Genomic DNA, 22,176 nt, shown 5'->3' with positions numbered 1-22,176 from the left:
GATGGGAGGTAGATCGTTCAGAGTAGCTGCAGCCAAGCTATGGAACAGTCTACCTGCCGACATTCGCCATATTTCTCATCTCCTCCCATTCAGGAAACGTATCAAAACTTGGCTCTTTCCCCTGTCCCTATAAAAATTAACCGGCCATTCCCAGCCCACCCCCGTCTATAAACCACATGAGTAGCTACCAGCGCCAGGATACCTGCCAGGTGACAGTCGCGCTTTATAAATATTTTAAATAATAAATAAATAATTCATGACCATGAATGGCTATGTCAATCCTGAACACTGTATCAGTACAAAGCAGCAACATGGTGAAGGGCACATCATTGTACACACAATGCCATACTTCCATGTCATCCACAGGTGGACGCACGTTCAGTGTGACACACTTTGGTCTGTGGTTCCTGCCATGTTACTTATGCATGTCATGGCTGATGATGCTTGACACTCTTGAGGTGGTGTTCATGATGTGGTACAAATCCATTTGTTGTGAGTCAGTGATGACCTTGACAAGGCTTTTGTCACGGCATTGTATCGTATCAGACTGGTGAATTCACAACAGGTCATGCACACAAGTGAACGTTTTCCTGATTCTGTGATCATTGTGTCGATGGATGTGTGCAGAGTTGAGATGAAGCATTGAGGTGTGACAGGTACAGCAGATGGGTGTGATACAGACTTGGTAATTTTCATAACATTTGCCAATGTTGCTGCACCTTGCCTGCACGTGTGAATTGTGATCTCCAGTATGTGTGCTTTCACATTCTCTGTTGTGTTTGTGGCATTTGTGTATTGACAGTGGAGAGGTGTGCCCTCTGTGTGTATCAAAAGTCCAGCTATGTAACCTGGTGTGCCATGCATCTCTCAGGCAGCCCATGTTTTTGCATTACATCATTAATGTTATGTGCTGTGGCCATCTCGTGATGGTTGTCACTGGCATTTTCTTTTTTACTTCTCAACTAGGAGGAGGCCAAATCTCCGACGTCACCTGACGGTGCTGGAGGACATAGAGAGTATAGCATTAATTAGGAAATTCCGCCTGGACAGATCAGCACTGAAGATCCTGTGTGATCTATTTGATCCCCACCTGCAGCCTCGCCGTCACTATCCTACGGCATTCACACCCACATACAAGGTGATGGCAGCACTCCACTTTTTTGCGACAGGTTCCTTCCAGGAGACCGAGGCTAGCGCTGGGGGGATGTCACAGCCCATGTTCAGCATGGTGCTGAGGGATGTTCTTGCTGCCATGATGCTGTATCGGAATTGCTACATTCATTTCCCTAGAGGAGGAGACATGTTGTTGCTGCCATCGATTGCACCCATGTAGGTCTGGTGGCACCACAGGCAACGGAGCACATATATAGGAACCGCAAACATTATCCTTCCATCAATGTGTAGGTGGTGTGCTTTGCGGACATGACCATTTCTCATGTATGTGCGAAGTATCCTGGCTCGGCGCATGATTCGTACATCATGAGGAACAGCATGGTGCCACGGATTATGGAGAATCTGCATCCCGAGCGTGCTTGGATTGTGGGTGAGTATGCCTACTGATATGGCGTGCTGTGTGTTACCTGCTGCACTCTGGATGTGCAACATTGCAATGGGTGTTTGTCATTCACAGGTGACTCAGCATATCCCAGTAGGCCATGGCTGTTGAGCCCCCTCAGGAATTCCAGGACCCCGGCTGACATCCACTACAATGATTCCCTTGGCATGACCCGACGGGTAATCAAACTGACTTTTGGCCTGCTGAAGTCTAGATCCTGCTGCCTTGACAGGACAGGAGGTGCACTGGTATACTCGCCTGGGAAGGTATGCAAGATAGTTTTGGCATGCTGTATGCTGCACAACCTGTCCATCCACAAGGGGATCCCCCTGCTCCTGGACGATGGTGAGGAACCAAGGCCACCACCTGCTCAAGGACCTGAGTCTAGTGATGAGGACAGTGGAGAGGATGAAGGAGTAGACCTGGGCCAGCAGCTCATCGAACGCTACTTCACTTGAAGGTGGGTGATGAGGTACAACGTGTACATTGTGTGGTGTGGTTGCTGTTGTTGTGAAGGGCTATGCGTGGATGTAACAGACAGGCACACGTTCAGTCACCTGTGTGAGGTAAAAGTGACATTGACGTTCCATATGTGAACGTATGCTGGACCCTATTTGTTCACACCTGCAGCACATTGTCTAGTATGCCTGTAGTGTCTTGTGTATGTTTTGTGTAGTGTTCTGCATGTGATGGCACAATGAGAACAGTGACTGTTGTTCTGTTGTGTCTCCCTAGGTTCTAGAGACGAATCCTGCACTACATACTGTACATCAGTTGGACACATCATGGACATTGTCTACATTTTAAATATTGCACTAAAAACAATACAGCACAAAATCTGGTGCATCAGGTATTTTTTTTGACAGTGGACATGCAATTTGTGCGGGAATATTTACATGACAGTGGGGAATGAGTAGTGAGTTGACAGTCCTGTTCGCTGAGATGCAAGAGTAGAGTCCACATGGATGTTGTGACCCAGTCCAACAGACAGGTGACAATGCCCAGGAAATGTGGGTAAAGACAGTCCAAACAGTCAATGCAGTAGAGAAGAGGGTTGTCATCACGGCTGGCTCCGTGACTGGCGTGTGGCAGGTGCTTTGCCTCCAGAGACTCCCAGGCTCTTCTTTGGACGCCCCCTAGGTCTTTTTGGCAGTGGGGGGCCTGCTGAATGACCAGCGGCGTCAGGGAACTCGTCCCTCTCAGTTGGCGCAGGGGAGGATGGTGCACTGTCATCCTGCGGCACAACAGGAGGGGATGGAGGTGGTGGTTGGGACACAGGACTGTCCCTCTGCAACGCCACTTGCTGGCCCATGAGGTCCACCATCTGTCCAAGGCGGTTGTCGTTGGACCTCATCAGCAGGATGAGCTCCCTTAACAGTTCATTCGACCGGCCACTTTGTCCCTGGACCTCTTGGTATGCCTCCACTACTATGGTGAAATGCTCCAGGGATGGTGTCCACTCCTCCTGAGGTCTGGTGGTGGCCTTGGCCCATCCACCTGCTCTTCTGCCATGGACCTCTCGCCTCGCCACTGTCGGTACACGCACTCTCTCCCTGCCCTTCACAGTATTTGCTGTGGGCTGGTCAGCCCCTGGGACAGGGAGAGTGCTGCAGGTGGTACTGGTGGTACTAGTGGTAGTGGCGGTGGCAGTGGTGACTGTGGTGGCTGCGGTGGAGGTAGAGGACGTGACAGCAGGGGTCTGCTGCGCTGTTGTTGCAGCAGACATGGTGGTGGAGAGGATGGGGGCCTCTGACCACTGGGTCTGTGGCACACCAGATGGGCCGGGCTGGAGCTCATCGTCCAGACTGTCCTGGGAGTCCACATCTGAGATTCCATGTGCCGGGGGTGGAGACTGGCTCTGCTGGTCGTTGGTGAGGTCCTCAGCAGTGAGTTCTTCATCACCTGTGGAGTAGATGGGGAATGGTCAGTAGTGGGCACTGTGCAAGTGTTGTGTCAGCTGCGTATTAACGACTGTCTGTACACTACACAAATATGAAGTAACCAGTAGTACAAATCATGGCAACACTGTGTATAATTTCATGGTGCACAGGATCATCATTTACTCATACATGTTGGATGTCAATCCATTGCATGCAATTGTTGCTGCATTTCGGGATGCAGGTCTCCGACACACACATCAGGAAGAGTTAAGATAGCTACCGACCGGTTATATGAGGGTGAACAGTGCAATGGCTGACACATGCTTCTGGGTGGGGAGGCCTGTATCCTTCTCTGCTGTGGGACAGGGGGCATGATGGTAGTGGTAGTGCAGGCCTCCCGCCAACAGACAGACATCACAAGAAAGATTGCTACCTACCTGTTAGGTGAAGGGAACAGTGCAATGGCTGACACATGCTTATGGGTGGGGAGGCCTGTATCCATCTCTGCTGTGGGACAGGGGCATGGTGGTAGTGGTAGTGCAGGCCTCCCTCCAACAGACAGACATCACAAGAAAGACTGCTACCTACCTGTTAGGTGAAGGGAACAGTGCAATGGCTGAAACATGCTTCTGGGTGGGGAGGCCTATATCCAGCTCTGCTTTGGGACAGGGGGCATGGTGGTAGTGGTAGTGCAGGCCTCCCTCCAACAGACAGACATCACAAGAAAGATTGCTACCTACCTGTTAGATGAAGGGAACAGTGCAATGGCTGACGCATGCGTCTGGGTGGGGATGCCTGTATCCAGCTCTGCTGTGGGACAGGGGGCATGGTGGTAGCGGTAGTGCAGGCCTCCCTCCAACAGACAGACATCACAAGAAAGATTGCTACCTACCTGTTAGGTGAAGGGAACAGTGCAATTTCTGACACATGCTCCTGGGTGGGAGAGGCCTCCATGCTGCTGGAGTGTGGGACAGGGGGCATGCTGGAAGTTGTGATTCTGGGCCTCCCACCCCCAAACTGTGCTCCAATACAAGATGGAAACCGACCTGCAAGTCTGTTTGTTGGACTGTGCAATGGCTAGCACATGCTCCTGGGTGGGGAAGGCCGCCATGCTGCTGTAGTGTGGGACAGGGGGCATGCTGGGAGTGGTGATTCATGGCCTCCTACCCCCAAACTGTACTCCAATACAAGATGGATACCGACCTGTAAGTCTGTTTGTTGGACTGTGCAATGGCTGACACATGCTCCTGGGTGGGGGAGGCCTCCATGCTGCTGGAGTGTGGGACAGGGGGCATGCTGGGAGTGGTGATTCAGGGCCTCCCACCCCCAAACAGTGCTCCAATTCAAGATGGATTCCGACCTGTAAGTCTGTTTGTTGAACAGTGCAATGGCTGACACATGCTCCTGGGTGGGGATGCCTGTATCTTGCTCAGCTGTTGGACTGGGGGCATGCTGGGAGTGGTGATTCAGGGGCTCCCACCCCCAAACAGTGCTCCAATACAAGATGGATACCGACCTGTAAGTCTGTTTGTTGGACTGTGCAATGGCTGACACATGTTCCTGTGTGGTGGAGGCCTCCATGCTGCTGGAGTGTGGGACAGGGGCATGCTGGGAGTAGTGATTCAGGGCCTCCCACCCCCAAACAGTGCTCCAATTCAAGATGGATTCCGACCTGTAAGTCTGTTTGTTGAACAGTGCAATGGCTGACACATGCTCCTGGGTGGGGGAGGCCTCCAAGCTGCTGGAGTTTGGGACAGGGGGCCTGGTGGTATTGGTAGTGCAGGCCTCCCTCCAACAGACAGACATCACAAGAAAGATTGCTACCTACCTGTCAGGTGAAGGGAACAGTGCAATGGCTAAAACATGCTTCTGGGTGGGGAGGCCTGTATCCAGCTCATCTGTGGAACAGGGGGCATGGTGGGAGTGGTAGTGCAGGCCTCCCTTCCCATTCAGGCCTCCTAAGCAAGATGGCTAGCTACCTGTTGTGTGAGGGTGGACAGTGTAATGGTGTTTAGGTATAGCAAGGAAGTAGTTCTCAGTGTGTTGTTTGGCATTTGTTTGTACTTACCAGCCTCCGCTCCCCCGGCTACTCCTGTGAGACTCTCAGGTAGCAGTATGGCAAGCACCTTCTCCTCCCATGGTGTGAATGTTTTTGGTGGGATGGAAGGGCCACTGCCAGTCACGTTCGCCAGCGTCCAGTTCTTACTCCTCCGCTCCTTGACAACCCTCTTGAGATCATGCCACCGCTTCACGATCTCCTTCTTGGATCTTGGAGTGGTCCCTACTGCATTCACCCTTTGGACTATCCGTTCCCACATTTGTGTCCTAGTGGCTAATGGTGTCTGTTGGACTAGGCTACCAAACAGTTGTGGCTCTACTCTTACAATCTCATTGACCATGACTGTCAACTCACTCTCGGTGAATTTGGGCATTTTTTGTGTTGTCATGGTGTGTGGTGGTTGAGGTGTTTGTGGGTGCAGGGGTGTGGGTGCAGGGGTATGGTGTTGAGGTGGGAGGTGTGCTCTGTGCTGTGGGATTATTTGTGCTGGTGTAAGGGTGGTGGTGATGGTGGTGGTGGATGTGTGTGTGTGCTGTGCTCTTTTGCCTCTCCTGTTAGATGTGGCGTATGGCCTTCTAAGTCTGGAGTATTGCAAAGGATTGTGGTTTGTGTAGGGGATGGCTTTATACTCAGCTGTGTGGGTGTGTCCAAGTGGATTTTGGGTGTCAGGTGTGTTGTGGGAGTTGTCCAGGGTTTTAATTTTATTTTTAGCTTTGTTTGTTTTATGTGTATGTGTGTTATGTATTTGGGGGTCATGGCTGATTTTATTTGTGCATTGTATGGCATCACTGTGGTGTTTTGGCATCATCCGCCATGTTTTTCATGTCCCGTCCGGTGCGGTGTTTATGCTGCAGCTCTTCTGCTATTTTTCCCATTCACTCCTGTGTGCGACCGCGGCGGTCGGTAACAGCGGTTCAGACTGCGACACCCTCGGGGTTATCTTAATTTCCCTTGCGGTGCATCCGCTGTCCTTGCGGCAGGTTGTAGCTTTTCCGCAGCTTTTCCAACCACCGAAGTCAATTTTTGGCCATCACCACCCGCGTCAGACGGCTTTGCTTGGCCAGCTACAGCTGCGGTCGGTCTTTTGTGGCAGTTGATCCTAATATGGCCGCCGGTGTTTCCGCCATGCAGGCTGGTGGTTGGTTTCCGCCTCCATGGCGGTCGGGGTGGTTTTCCGCCCGTCATCCTAATGACCCCCCAAAGTATCAGCCAGCCCACATCTAAATAGGGCAGGCGGGTATTTGTCAGCTTGGCAGATTACTTGTAAACACCACCAGAGAGGGACAATGGGAGTCCAGCCAAGATTTGAATCAGTCCTAAAGTGTAGTGACTGGATGGTTCACATGATAATAGGCATGGATTTTTTGTTAATATTTACATCACTGCATATCATGGGTTTCAGTGTAGAATACATGCTGGGCCAGGAGACCCACACACATTATAGGAAATTGGCATGATGCTAATACGAAGAGGAGTTTAGGTACTGCATTTGTTAGGATGCTCTCATAATTTAAGGGATGTATGCCTTAGCGTCTCAGAAGCCAATGTCATGGACTGCAAAGGCTGGTGGAATGCTGCAAAAACCATTTTGTGTTATTTATGAATAGTGTTCCCCGAGATGTTGTGCCCATAAAATTGTGGCAGGTCATAATACCTCACACATAACCCTGAAAACAATCATTGCCTCTATGTTTTTTGTTTTAAAAATATTTCCTTATTGCAATGTATTTTATAGCTGGGTTGGATAAAAGGGAGGAAAATGTGGAGAACCAAACCATTTTCCACTTTTATTTGCCCACAGTGCTGCAAACACGAACAGTACACCAATGCACGTGCATATAGGAGTAGGTCTGGGTGGCCAGCTCCACCTATAGTGAAGTAGGAATTCGTTTTATTTGCCTGTGTTCATGTTGATATGAATGTGGGCATTCTTGAGCTTTTAGTTTCAGGTCATTTTTTAACTCGCTCCATGACATTTCAGGTTTACTGTTCCTTTAATTACGTATATAGAGACTTTTGTTCGAGTTTCAGAAAAGACTTGTGTGGTATTAATACTTCTCATCAATATTAACTCATCATTTTTACTACAAGTAAATCTGGGAAGGGCTAAACATAGGCTTGTGCTTATAGTAGGTTATAGCTAGCACACTGGTATGGCTCTTTATGGTTGTCCCATTCCTGCTGTGGTGTGAGTAACACAGGAGTACAAGTTCAGGCTTCAGTAAAGAACAATCCACATGATCAACTATCAGATTTAAGAACGAATGCTCCAATATGAAAATACATCAGGGCAAAGAAGGAGTTGTCCAGAAGAAAAAATTAGATGGGAGTGCTGAGGGAACCATTGTAAACGTCTACTAATCGTATTGAGGGAGACAGAAGCAATAACTTCCTAAAAAAGATCTGACCATGAGGGATTATTTATTTATTTATTTATTAATGGCATTTGTAGAGCGCGTGCAATTACCCGTAGGCGTCTCGGCGCTGGTATGCAATGCTGTCTATCCCTGATCAGAAGATTGGTGGCTGGGTTTACTGGTTGAATAACCACGTCTTCAGTTTCTTTCTGAACTGGAGGAGTGTGGGACTTGTTTTAATGTGGTTCGGTAAGGAGTTCCAGATTTTAGGGGCTGCGATAGCAAAGCGGCGATCACCCCATGAGACTGTTCTGCTTCGTTGGACCACAAGTTGGTTAAGCGAGGAGACATGTTTTAATTTTTGGGAGAGTATTTGCCAAAAATGCAATCAACATGATTTGTTGATCCCATCAAAAATGGGATCAACAATGCTGTCATCGGAATGTGGAAAGGAGTTCAATTAGCTTAAAATACCCCATGGTGTGTAATGTAGGCAGAATGTGCATCTCCGGCAAGAGACATACATGACTTTGTCCTTAACAAACTGAGGAAGGAAATGGAAAGAGTTCTATTTCACATTTTTTTGCGAACGTGCACTATAGAGGACGGAATTATGCCACAATTATAGATGATTCCTGGATAATGCAAAAGCTATTTCGTTTGAATAGCTACATAGCAGGACTTGACTCTTTAGCACAGATTTAATTTTATCGACTGTTCTTTTTCCAGAGACGAATTTAATAGAGCTGGTTGGGAATGGTGTAAAAAGAGTAGAAATGGTGAGGTATTCCAGAGAGACAACCTTCTATCTCATGCCTCTTCACTTGAGTGTTTTTTTTTGTTTACTAGGATGCAAGATATGTATTCTGTTTTTTCTTTCCAATCTTCATTCATTTTGTTTTAAAAAATAAAATAAAACAATACACATAAAATAGATTGCATTTTTGGCAAATACTCTCCCAAAAATTAAAACATGTCCCTTCTAAGTCACAAACTATTTAAAAAACCACAAGCTAAAAAAACAGAAAAGTACAATCAGATTAAAATCTAATCCGAACCATTACAGCCAATGCCTTGCATAAAGTGACTAAGTGCATAGAAATAAAGTACAACACTCCATAAATAAAATACTGACTATAAAAAGTAAATCAGAAACAAGCAATGAAATATAACGACCTAATCAGCTTATATACGTATTACTTTGTGAACACAATACTTGGACCCTTTCATATTTCATTTCCCAACTAACCTATGCTGCTTGTCTACAACAGCGATACATCTATCGATGGGGTGACAGACCACATCAGTTTGCAGCAGCTGTAGATAGTCCACCGCTGTTTTACACTCTCTGATATTGAGGTTTCTCGATAAGGGTCTTAAAATGCAGGCCCTCATATATGTTACAAAAGGGGAAGAGGGGGTGGGTGGTTTATTGAATTACATGGAGTCATACTAAGTCCAAATCTTATCAACTAAATCCTCTGGTACTGTAGCACTTCAGGTAGATATGATTTCATACTAGCAGTTTTATTCAGTGAGGAATATGCTTCAACTGACTTTTTCCTTAATTCCAGTTCAGCTCTTTTCCCAGCTATTTAGCCCAATAATTCACACTGCACTGAGGTTTTGATTGACCAGTTAATGCTCAGTGGGCTTTCGTATTGATCTTTCTTTCGAGTCGCTAAAAGATCTTCTTTTACATGCATCAACCATTTTATATTTTAGAATCTTGCAAATTTTAAACAATTAGCTGTCACCATTTGGCTGAGTACAGCTTTGGTCCTGGGAAAGACAGAAAGCCATACACGATGTAACCTTACCCGATCTGACATACATTGAAGCCCCAGTTCCTCATGGTGCATTAGGGTCAGGACGCTTTTGAGAAGAGAATTTCTTTGCAAGAAATTGTTTTCGTAGACCTTGGGTTGCGAAGAACTGCTATATCCCATAAGCATGGACAATAGGAAACAACCAAAAAGGATCTAGCCTTGTGAATTAGGGACCCTAATTTGTTCAGAGAAGCGAAATACTGTTCAAATTGCGTTAACCTCACACTTAGCAAGTGTTTCCATGTGCTTGTGTTATCAAAAGGGACCCCTAAGTAACAGAAGGTAAGTAAGCAATGAAGTACAGTACCACAAATAATATCAAGAAGAAGAATCTTACTTGGGGGCCAACCACACACGACTTTGTTTTGTTAATTGATAAACCTGGGTCATACATAATTACAACAAACCCATTTAACAATCTCTGAAACCTAATGCTGCCTTCGACATCCTCTTGGAGTTGGGAGAGTAGATGTACAATCCTTGGATCAGCACCCTTTTCTAAAAACATACTCCACAGCCTACCTCTAATGACAAAGGCAAGAGCTACACTAAGGTTGAAAAAATGCTAAATAAAGGCACCTCTCGTTGGCAGAAACATATATTTACTGATTAGTAGATGAAGGTCCAAACATTGGTCTGTTGTCACCAGTCCCTTTCTGAAACCATACTGAACAGCCATCAAAATGCCCTTATCTGTGGCCTAGTTGTCCAGTTGGTCTAACAATGCTCTACCCAACACCTTGGCTGTAGAGTCTATTGAAGATATTGAGTGGTAACACTGGGCGACCACTTCTGTTCCTCATCTTGAAAAGGAAAATAATAATTGCCTTAGACCAAGATTTGTGAAGGGCCAACACGGATTGCCCCATGCAGCACATTTACCAAAACCGAGAGCTCAGAAATCCAAATTACTCTTAACTGTGTTGATTGGGGCCTCATCAGGTCATGGTGCTTTATTACTCGGACACTTTTCCACAGCAGTTATGGCATCATTGAGAGTAACTAATATCTAGTCATCACCCCAGGACTGACTTCCATGTTTGATGCACTACCATTAGAATTGGTCCAATTATGAGAGTCGTAAATATTAGTAAAATGGTTAACCCAAGTAGCTCTGGAATATTCACATCTCTATTAGTGGCAGGACTATTCACAACAAATGGTGCATTCATTGTGCGCCAAAATTGAGACACATCGGGGCATATTATCAAGGACAGGCGATACATTATCGACGCTTTTATCAGCAGGAAACTGCCGATAAAGCGGCGATAATGGCCTTGATAATATGCTCTATGAATTCCAATCGAAGCCCATGTTAGATGTGTTCACATTTAACATGGGCTTCGATTGGAATTCATAGAGCATATTATGAAGGCCATTATCGCCGCTTTATCGGCAGTTTCCTGCCGATAAAAGCGGCGATAATGTATCGCCTGTCCTTGATAATATGCCCCATCATTCCTGGTGAAAGCATTGAGTGATAGCTCCCAAGCCTCCCTTCCGATCTTTGCTTTCTTTACCTTAACTGCATCCTTATAGATTTCCTGCAAGTTCTAACTTGCATTCTGTCCCTTGGTGACCTTTTATATGCCCGTAATAAACTTTGATGTGCTTGTGAGCAATATTTGTCAAACAATCTTTTGCACTTTGGACCTTGCCGTAATTGTGATGCCACCATCAGCTGAGTTGCCCCCTTGCATATTTCGGTGTAAGCACCCACTATGTCCAATGGATTATGCTAGTGACTTGAACATAACTTGAATTACTCCTTCTTTGACTCCAAAAGTAGTATTTATATTTATTATATAGACTCGTGAGCAAGGAGCCAAAAGCTCTGAAATGATTTGAGTATTTTGTTGCAATTAATTAAATCACGCTTGGGAAAAGAGCAGAGCTGCGGCGTGTTTTGTTGTTACTTAACTGACCACTTATGATGGATATATATTTATATATTCAAAATGCCTCTCCTGTGGAGTCCTTGAGACCACTACCATTGTTCTAAACTGGGCATTTTGAAGGGGTTTTGGAAGGGGAGTTTGAAGTTCCTCTACCACTAGAACAGACAATAGGCTGGGATTTTGATCCAGCCAAGGTGTAAGCAGAGGGGTGCCCTAACAGGTTCCTTTGGCATTCACCTTCATCTTGAATTGAAACTTGAGTTGAAGCTTACACCATGCTCCTCTTTTGCTAATGCCTGTCCGCATCCACCTGGGAACCCCATGGCAGGCATGCTTCAGAGCTCAGCAGCAAGAGTGTATCTCTTGGACTCTTACAGTTCTTCTAGCTGATAATTGCAATCATGTTGGACATAACACCACCATTAAACCAAAACAATGGGGTACAAGTTTGTAGAAATATATTAGAAAATTAATTTACAATAAATGTAACATATTAGGCACCTGGGCATATATTCTACCACTTGCCTGTGGCCTTCCATCCAGATTCATTTGCCAGAGTTTGACAAAGTGACACTGTCATTGTCCAGTTTTTCCCACCCAGGTTTTCCCTCGTACCATTCTTTCCACCAAGAGAAGCCTCACCCAACTCAGGATCGACTTAATGTAGGCAGCGGTGCATCTGCATAGTGGGTATGTGCAGCTGGCATGCTAAAGGCAAGCCTGTCTGTGTCCTTTCCCACCTGGACCATGCCCAGTGCCACAATTCCCAGTCCGTCCACCCCCACAGATGCACCATTACAGAGTTCTACACCCTCAATACCGGATGCTGCAACAAACACTGCCACCAAGCCAAACCACGTTCCACGGCAGGACCTTTCACCTGCACCCACTACCACTTCACCTGCCACAGAATACACTCCAGCCCAAAGACCAGTGCCACCCTGAACACACTGCAGACACCACCTGAGCAAAAACACCAACTCACATGCACCCTTCTCAACACACTCTTACTATGCAAACACACCACTGAGATTGCGGAACTAATCTCCACCCTCACCCAGATGTTCTCTTCCACACAGCCACCGCAATTCCAGAGCGATACAAGGTTACCCACCAAGATTGCATGAACAACCCTGGTGGAGGGATCACCATTATACACAAGTAATCAATCAATGCCCCAAAGGAAATTATGAAATCATCCCAGCCATGGAACACCTCGACTGCCATCTCCAAACAGCAAGAAAAACCTCTTTCAGGGGCACCCTGCCATCCTCCAGGACTACAACCAGCCTTCTGCAATTATATTGCCCCCTCATTATAGACTCCACAACTGCATTTTACTCAAAATCCTCAACTTCCATCTCAAGTACACAATTAAATAAGCACGACCACCCTCCTTGACAGTACGAGCAATATTGGACTCCTTCAACTGGTCCATAGCCCCACATGCACTGCAGGCCACACACTAGATGCCATCTGCATCTCCAGCAACCACATCAAGTACAGCCACACCACGGAACGCATCTAAACTGGCCACTCCATTGTCTACTTTAAAATCACTAGTACACGGACCTCTGCCCCCAGCATGCCTAACATCCTCCACCGCAGCTGGAGCAAACACTAAAAGGACACATAAATCAATGCCCTCAACACCCCCCACCCTATCTCCTCCAGCCTAGACCAGAACGAAAGAAGCTTTAACAATTGGATCACCAACCATGCCAACAGCATTGCTCCCATTGACAACAACATCCACAGAAGCTTCATCAAGCAGACTAGCTTGATGAAGCTCTCAGAACCACTAACCGACACTGTAAACAACTGCCTTCAAGGCAGCCCTCAACCTCTACCACAGACAGTTAAGAGAATCGAAGAAAAAGGCCTTAGCTTCACTCAAAGAATCAAGCTCCAATAACATTGCAGAACTCTTCAACATTATCAACGAATTCTCCAAATCCTCAGCTGCAATAAAAATTACACAATCACAGGAACTCTGCGACAACTTTGCAAACTTCTTCCATGACAGGATTGCCAACATATTCAGAAACTTTGAACACCAGCCCAAACTTCTACAAGCAACACAACAAGTTCACTACCACCACAGATGTCCCACTAACCAAGTAAAGCCAGCTCGCTGCACATGACACTGCCTCCCTCATGAACTTGGCCGACTCAAGAGCCCCAACTGACCCATGCCCTCATTACATCTTCAACCTCGGCAAAGTCAGAATCAGCCAGATACTCAACACCTTGCTCAACACTTCAATTGCCACAGTGGCCTTACATGAGGACTGGAAACATGCAGAAGTCAATGTCCTACTGAAGAAACCATCAGTAGACCCCAGCGAACACAACAAATACCCAACAATCTCCCTGTTCCTGTTCCCCACCAAAGTATTAGAAAAAAATATAATCTTCTCACATATGGAATGGAGCCTTCTACTCGACTCCTCCATATCCGTATTCCGCAGCAATCATAGCACAGGGACAGTTCTCATTGCAGCTACTAAGGACATCCAAGCCCTACTCGACCAAGGTGAGACTGTAGTTCTGATCCTCATATATCTCTCGGCAACCTTCGATATGGTCTCTGATCACATACTAGTAAGGCTGCACAACATAGGCATTCAAGGAGCAGCTTTCAGATGTATCGCATATTTCCCCACTGGAAAAATGCAAAATGTCTGTTTTCCCCCCTTAACCTCCGCACCCAAGCAAATCATCTGTGGAGTACACCAATGATCCTTGCTGAGCCCCAATCACTTCAACACTTATCTGACACCTCTGGCCAGCATCTCCAAACTGCATGGACTCAACATAATATCTTACGTTGACAACACACAACTCATTCTCTCCCTCTCCGATGACACCACCAATACCAAGCCCAACTTCCACAACTGCATGACAGATATCACCAACTGGATGAAAGCCAACTGCCTGAAGCTCAACACGGAAAAGACAGTGGTACTGATTGTTGGAAATAAAAGATCCCCATGTGATGGAGTCTGAAGGCACTCAGAACTTGGACCTACTCCTACTCCCACTGATCATGCTAGGAACCGAAACCTCATTCTGGACAACAAGCTAACCATGATGACTCTGTCTCCTCCACCTGCTTCTTCATCCTCCTCATGCCTTGTAAGATATTCAAATAGCAACCCCAAAGCTCAAGACGCACTATCATCCTGGTCCTAATCTCCAGCCAACGGGATTATGGCAATGCTCTCTACACAGGGATCACAGATCACTTCCTCCAACAACTACTGATCATACTGAAACCCACAGTCAGACTTGTCCTGGATCTCCCTAGATGAAATCAAATCACCCCCTGCCTCAGGGAACTCCACTGGCTCCCTTTACAGAAAATATGCCAGATCAAGCTCCTGGCCCATGTATACAAGCCCTAACACAACTGCAGACCTGTCTACTTGAGCCACTGCATGACGTTCCTCCAACCCACCAGTCACACCCCTTTCAATTCCCTTTCTCTAACCCTCATCCCCCGCATCCGATGCAGCAGATGTGGAGGTCGCTTCTTTTCCTATCTGGCAGCAAAGACATTGAAACGAGCTACCCTTTCATCTCTGGACTGCCCTATCTCTGCTAATCAAATGGACACTGCCACTGCCTGGATACTCTCACAGGTGACAGAAAGCACTCTACAAATCAACTGATTGATTAATTGAACATAAAATGTTTATTTTATTGTTTTGCATTAAATACATTTTTTATGTTTGTCTTACCAAAGGGAGACTTCATAGTCATGATGGAGATCTCCCTATGGTGAAGGGATATTTAAACAGTTTATTAAAAGTGTAAGTTATCTTTGCAAATAGCCCGAATAGAGTTCTACTTATTTTCATCAGGAACCCTCTTGGTGGCTTGCATGGCACTGTTTAGGTGTAACCTAATGAGTTTTCTTAAATTGCATGTATACCTGTAGTGTTTTCACACAGCCTCCCAGCCAGAGCACAGCAGTGCTCCTGGCAGCCTTACATTTTTGAGATACAAAAACATGCAGTTCCAGGAGGGAGGGAAGGATGGGATGATCTGGGTAAGTGAAACTGAGACAACAGACATCCTGTGAGGATTTGGTTGCATGATTGGGGTACCTTTTTCTAATTTTACATACATTTTTCCCAACCACAAGTCGATTAGGTTTCATTTTCTTGCCCTGAAGAATTACCAAGACTGATTGCGACACCTTAGGCAAGAAACATGTTGACCTACAGACACACTATTTTAGGAGCTAGATAGGACCTTTACTTTCACATTTGGCTACCGATTGCCTTTAACAATAACAAGAGAACCCACCTGTTAAATCTACACCTAGAGCACCTCCACCCTACAACTCACATTAGCATCTCTTAATCAAAAGACCTCCGGAAAAGAGGCTCCTCAAGGGGGTATGTTGGGCAATGCAGTACCGGTTCAACGAGGAGCTGCGTGACGATGAAGCATGACACCCACAAGGGTGTGTGAGGGCCCTTGCTTTTGAGCAATCAGATCCCCAGATCTGTTGTCTCAGTTTCCCTGACCTAGATCCTCCCGTCCTTCCCTCCCCCCGGGAACTGATTACTTTTTATATTACACAGTATCCAATGCTGTACAATAAAGCGTTCCTAGTCCTCTTTACGTTTAGCCTTACATTTTTGTCAATATGGAGAAGACAAAGATCTTATGCTTTGGTAGAAAGAAAATAGGGTTATCTTGGGTTATGGGCACCAACAGTTGAAAAAGGTTGCAGAAAATAGGTATCTGGGGATGTAGTTTGAGAGAAGTATGCAGTGACATACTCATCTCAATGCACTAAAGCTTAGGGCATCCACAATGGTCAGGGAACTAAAAAGATTCAACTGTGCATACGGCAACATGTCCGATAGACCAGTCCTAGAAGCTTACTCAGCAATGATACCACCCCAATTTCTATATGGTGCAGAAGTGCTTTACTTGAATGGTAAAAAGGGATGGGACTCAGAGGAGGGAAACACCCAGAAATACGTATTTTCATTGCCCAAATCGTCAATGATCCAGGCAGTGAGATTAGAATTGGGGACAACCTCTTGGGGTGTAACCGCTTGTATAGCCCTATTACGTTTTTGGCAGCGCCTGGGCATGGGGGAAGAGCATAAAATCTCACAATGTTGCAGAAATGGGATTTCAAAGAGTGAGCTAATGTGGGCAAAAGGGACAAGACTCATCATTACCAAGGCTTGTTGCACATTGAAGATTTTGATGTGCCCCAAGACTCTCCAAATAAGATCGACAAGAGGGAACTGAGGGTCCTGGGTAAAGAAATTTCCTGAGCTCTGGACAGGGATTACCTCTTGAGAAAACATTATGTATGCTTCATGGCGCTAGCGTGGCAAAATCAACAACACTAACCCTATACTGATAAGCTACCTAGCTGCTGGGTGAGAAGAGAACTGCTAAGGTTAAGGATCGGGGTAAACCCATGTTATGTGAATAACGGGGTAAAAAGATGTATGATTGATAGCAAGGGAAAATGCACCTGCACTTTGGAAACAACATGTGATAACCTACATCTTCGACTGGATTGTTAGAAACTCTCAGAGATACAAAAAGAGTTTTTATGTCCATTTTTTTAAAAATACGATATTAAAAATCGGGCCCAAGCGGTAAACCTCTTAACTGAAATGAGTAATTTAGACATAGCGTGTGCCATGGGGAAGTTTTTCCAAAAAGTGAAAGGATTTCTAATTAGTGTTTTGAACTGATTTGCCTATTTTATAGTTCTGTGTGGCCTATGTGATATGAAATGTTAAAGGGAACGCTGAGTATATTTTCTGAAATTTGATGAGGTCAAATAATGAATTATGATTTTACAATGTTTTACTGATTTTTATTGATGCGGTGTTCAAACGTTTGTGGACCATTGGTCTAAATAAACTTTAATTGAAATTGATTAAAGTGGGTGGTGTAAATTTTCACTTCAGCCCTCATAAAAATGCTACACCACTAATGCAAATACTATGAACTTTCAGGAAAACAAATTGGCCAATTGGTTGCACCCAGTTTTCCAATACCATTTTAGGGACAGAGCACAACCACTCTGCTACTGAGAAGTGTCACACAAGAGTCTTAATGACAAACACAAATAAGAATTTGAAAAAAGACACACATTCAGGGAAGAACCTACAGGAAAGGAGCATTTCCTCCATGTTGCTACATCTCCTAAGTCAGGATTACAACTGTGGGGAAACAGAGCTCCTAGCACGCATTTTCCAGTATGATTTGAACCAGATCAAAACCTGATGCAAATCATGTCCACAACTTGTAAAAGGGTAACATGCGCTATAAGCATGTTAGCTGCATTTATGGCCAGAATTTCAGCATGGTCCAGTAATTGTGCACCTGGTAAAAATTGGCATGTACTAGTTACTCAGTTACCACCTGGGACCGCAGGCGATGTAGAATGAGGGGGCATATTATCAAGGGGGTTTATCTCCGCTTTTTTGGCTTTAAAAGCCAAGAAAGCGGAGACAAAATTATCTCCCTATTACCTAGCTGTCGCTAACACCAGTTAGCGACAGCTAGTAGGAGATAGCGACCATCTTGGGCCCCACTTTGCATGTCAGTGATATTTATCACTAATGACATGCAAAGTGGGCGTGCCAAGATGTTAGCGACTGAAAACAGTCGCTAACATCGCTATCTCCTATTACCAACTTTTGGAGATATTCGCGCTAAGCGTGAATATCTCCAAAAGCTAACACCTGCCCTGAGCAGTTCTTAGCCATGTTATCCAATGGGAGGTGGATAACATGGCTAAGAGCATTAGCTCGTTAATGCATGAATATCGCTGACTTTTCAGCGATATTCATGCTTTGCGGCGATTTTTATCGCATTTGCGTTAAACCTTGGTAATACCAAGGTTTATTTGCGGTAAAAATCGCCGCAGCTCAGCTGTAAATTTTTTGTTTCTAACCAAGCAATAGCGATAATTATCGCTATTACTTGGTAATATGCCCCGATGTTCTTAATGTTGACATGTGTTGTATCATAAATATACAGCGACTTTAAGATGTGGTTGATGTATGGGGAAGGAGACAGAGAGGAGGCATGAAGTGCTACATATTCTGGATTTCTTGTGTTATGTCTCATCTCTGTCTTCTCTCTGCTATTCCTAGAAATGCTGAGCTCGGTTTCTCTAGTCAATACCTACCGTGGCAAGTTCATACCTTTACTTCTCGTTTAATTTGTAGTGCCAAGTTAGATTCTCTTTTCATTTTAGGAGTCACGCTGGAGTTGTCAACTGTGTTTCCTCACTAGTTCTATGAAGTTTGTTCAGTTTCAACCGCAACTGTATTATAAATATTAATGTCTCACCGCTGCAGTCGTCAATTACATAGCACTGAATTTTTTTCTCGTTTTTACCTCGAGTTGAAAGGAAGATTTTGAAATGAAGGCAGGCAAGTGTTGGTTTCCTGTATTGTTTTCTTGCCTCTCTGCTATACAGATATGAGCAGCGCTAACTGTTTTTCCTGGCCGTAATATGCAACACTTCTAATGACATAAATGCGAGGACAGCAGACGCCAGACTGAGCCTGCACAGGAAAAGAAAATAGTGCAAAACGAAGACACCCGAATGCCACTTATATTCTCATTTCAAACATGTGAGGGGTTCATGTAAAAGACAGTAGAATATCAATAGATATGTGCATACATTTCTCACCGCGCGTTTGGAGGACTGTGTGCTTCCTAAATGAGGTAACAAACACATATCTCAGAAACGTCGCATAATAATGGTTCGGGTACTACTATGTTCTGTTTAATTTCATTATCGTTCTCGCTCCTTTCTCGAAACAGTCGTATGTGCCATACATTGATTAGAGTTTAAAACATCAACACCTGCAGTTATTTCCCCAGTGCAAAGCAAGCAAATCGAACGGAAATACCAGTTAATGTTTTATTCCGGTGTTAACCTGGGAGGCCTCTCTTCCCTGTTATTGTCTGTAATGTGGCCCTCTTAATAGTCTTAGCACAGACTCACTTATCTATCAAACGCGGATGATGTCTCTCTAAATAAAGCTCTTTGCCACCTGCTGTGTCTTTAAGTGCTTCTCGGATGGAGGACATGGTTATTGCTGACTTCTGCAAAGCATAACTGCGTTGTGCAAGTACATTAGCCAGCCATAAACAAATGCAATTTTATATTTTACAGAGAACTGGCATGCCTTGCAAAGCTAGGCGTTTTTCATTCCTATAGTTATTTCAACAGTTTTCGTTTCCATTCCAGCAGACTAAAAATGGCGGGAAGCCTTTAGTAATTTGCTGGTGACTTTGTAAATCCTCCAGAATCCGTGAAATTGAACGCGAAGAGACTATTATGCAGGAAGTTCCCAATATTTATCCTTTAGGCTTCTCCTCCTCACACTGTGTTGTTTAGGAATTCTCGCAGGTATTAGCTTCTTAATTTGTTCTGGTGTTGCTGGTGGTGAGTAACTGCACTCATTGTTGGGGCCCCAGAATTACTTCTTTTTTTTTTACAGAGTTTTATATAGCGCTTTACATAGCACCAGTTGCATTACATGAAGAAACATTAATTTTTGTTAGGGACAGGGAGATTAAGTGATTTGCCCAGAATCACAGGATGTTCAACATCATTGCCAAGACTCGAACCCAGTGCCCCAGATGCAAGGTCAACCTCCCTGGTCAGGCCAACTTCTCTCCCCTCTCCACTTATTATCACATTTTAGCACAGAGTAAAAGAAAAAAAATACAGAAAAGGAGGGAAGAAGGAGAAAGTTAAAGCTAGGTCAATAGTGGAAAAGGGAGAAAGCAGGGATGATAAAAGGAGGAAGAGTGAAAGAGAAAAGCAGCAAATGGGTGGTAGAAGAAGAAAGAGGCATGAGATTGAATATAGACTGAACAACCTTTGTATTCCACAAGGTCAGGGGTTGATTCACAAAGCTAATCTGAGACAAAAGTCTAACTTTTCAAGTTTTGGTATTCACAGAAGTCATTTATGAGCTGTATCTTTACGTCCATACTTGGGATGGAATCTCCGCACTCGGGACAGAATCTCTGAACCCGGGCCGGAATCTACGCAGTCAGGTCAGAGTCTCCGATGTCGGGCCGGAATCTCCATAGTGGGGGCGGAATCTCTGGCTCGGGCTGGATGGTCATTGTCATCAATGTTACCATTCCCCCCCGGCAGGGCTGGATGAAGTCTAATCACCTACACCTGCAGTCAATTGCCCCCACTTGCAAGACCTGCACTACAAACCATATGAAAACAGCACATAGACAAGGCCCAGGTTTGGCCACATGAAGGTCCTGCTTGCCTGCCCTGAGCCTTACTTCAAAAAATGCTACTCCGGGGAAGGAAGAAAAATTATACTGAGGAGGAGACAGCTTTGATCTTAGAGTTCATTGCGAGGCACCACAAATGGCTCCATGGTTTGCCTCCTTATGGCGCCAGTGGCACAAAGAAGGCAGCCCTACGACAGCATTTAAACACTGCAGTCACAGCATTGGTGGAGGATGGCAGCTCTGTAAATGACATAGGGCCATATGTACAGCCCTAAAATGCATGCACAAATGGGTTTGCGACCTGTCTGCACATGCAAAAAGGCCCAGGGCCATGTACAATTCCTAAATAGCGAATCACAATTTATTTAACCATTATTTATTTTGGAATTGCAAGTTGCAATTAGGAAGGGGCGTTTCCTTTCTAATTGCATCCGCATATCAATGTACAAATGTTTTGTGACCGCACTTACAGTCGCAAAACACTCGCAAATTACCAATCTATTCAAGATGGTGGTAATGCAGTCGCAATTTGGAAATGGTCCCCAGGGGACCCCTTCCACTTTGTTATTGTCTCCCAAAAATTTTTTAAGGGCATGCAGTGGTCCCAGGGACTACTACCTGCCCTTAAAAATTAAACTAAAACGTTGCATATTTATTTTTAAATGCATCCCGTTTTCCTCTAAGGAAAATGCGCTGCATTAAAAAAAAATGCTGCTCTATTTAAAAGCAGTCTCAGAATGGTGGTCTGCTGAGCCCAGCAGGCCACCATACCTGGGAGGGCCTGTCATTCCCAATGGGTTCGCAAATTGCGAGAGACTCATTAATACTAATGAACCTTGCAATGTGCGACCCCATTGGAAATCTCAAATAGTGTTAAACACACTGTTGTACCTGGCAAATTGCACCTTGCAAATTCCGACTCGCAAATCAGTCACAATTTCCTAGGCGTAAATTTACTGGTCAGGACAAAATCAATGCCATAGGTGTGACCCAGCGTACCATTGAGGACATTAAGAAGAGGTGGTACAACCTCAGGAAGACTGCTAAAGCAAGGATGGCAGATCGGCAGAGGCAGGCTTCCAAAACTGGCGGAGGAAAAAACAAGGCAGCAGCACCTACACCACTGGAACTGAAGGTGGAGTCCACCCTCCAGCCGGAGAGTGTGAGTGGTGTGGGAGACGCAGACAGCAATGCCAGAGCAGCACAAAAACAAGGTAAGACGCATGCCCAGCATGCTGTGCTACCCCCTCCCCAACCCCAATCCCCATAGTGGCATAGGGGGTCCCACTCCACTCTATGTTTTACTCTTTACCTGCTATGCA

The 22,176-nt window shown here is 45.3% G+C and overlaps 1 protein-coding gene across 1 annotated transcript in view; it reads right to left on the bottom strand.

Moving 5' to 3' along the window:
- Positions 1-2,615: 2,615 nt before the first annotated feature.
- Positions 2,616-22,176, bottom strand: part of LOC147725328 (uncharacterized) — a 43,818-nt gene continuing 24,257 nt past the window's right edge. Inside the window, exon 3 of the mRNA XM_086964436.1 lies at positions 2,616-3,457. Coding sequence (XP_086820562.1) covers positions 2,616-3,457 — 842 coding nt within the window. The remainder of the gene's footprint in view (positions 3,458-22,176) is intronic.

The sequence above is a fragment of the Lissotriton vulgaris genome, chromosome 3_2 (assembly GCF_964263255.1).
Source record: "Lissotriton vulgaris chromosome 3_2, aLisVul1.2, whole genome shotgun sequence".
Classification (NCBI taxonomy): domain Eukaryota; kingdom Metazoa; phylum Chordata; class Amphibia; order Caudata; family Salamandridae; genus Lissotriton; species Lissotriton vulgaris.
Note: the sequence above shows the minus strand (reverse complement) of the source record. Positions and strands in the feature narration are given on the sequence as shown.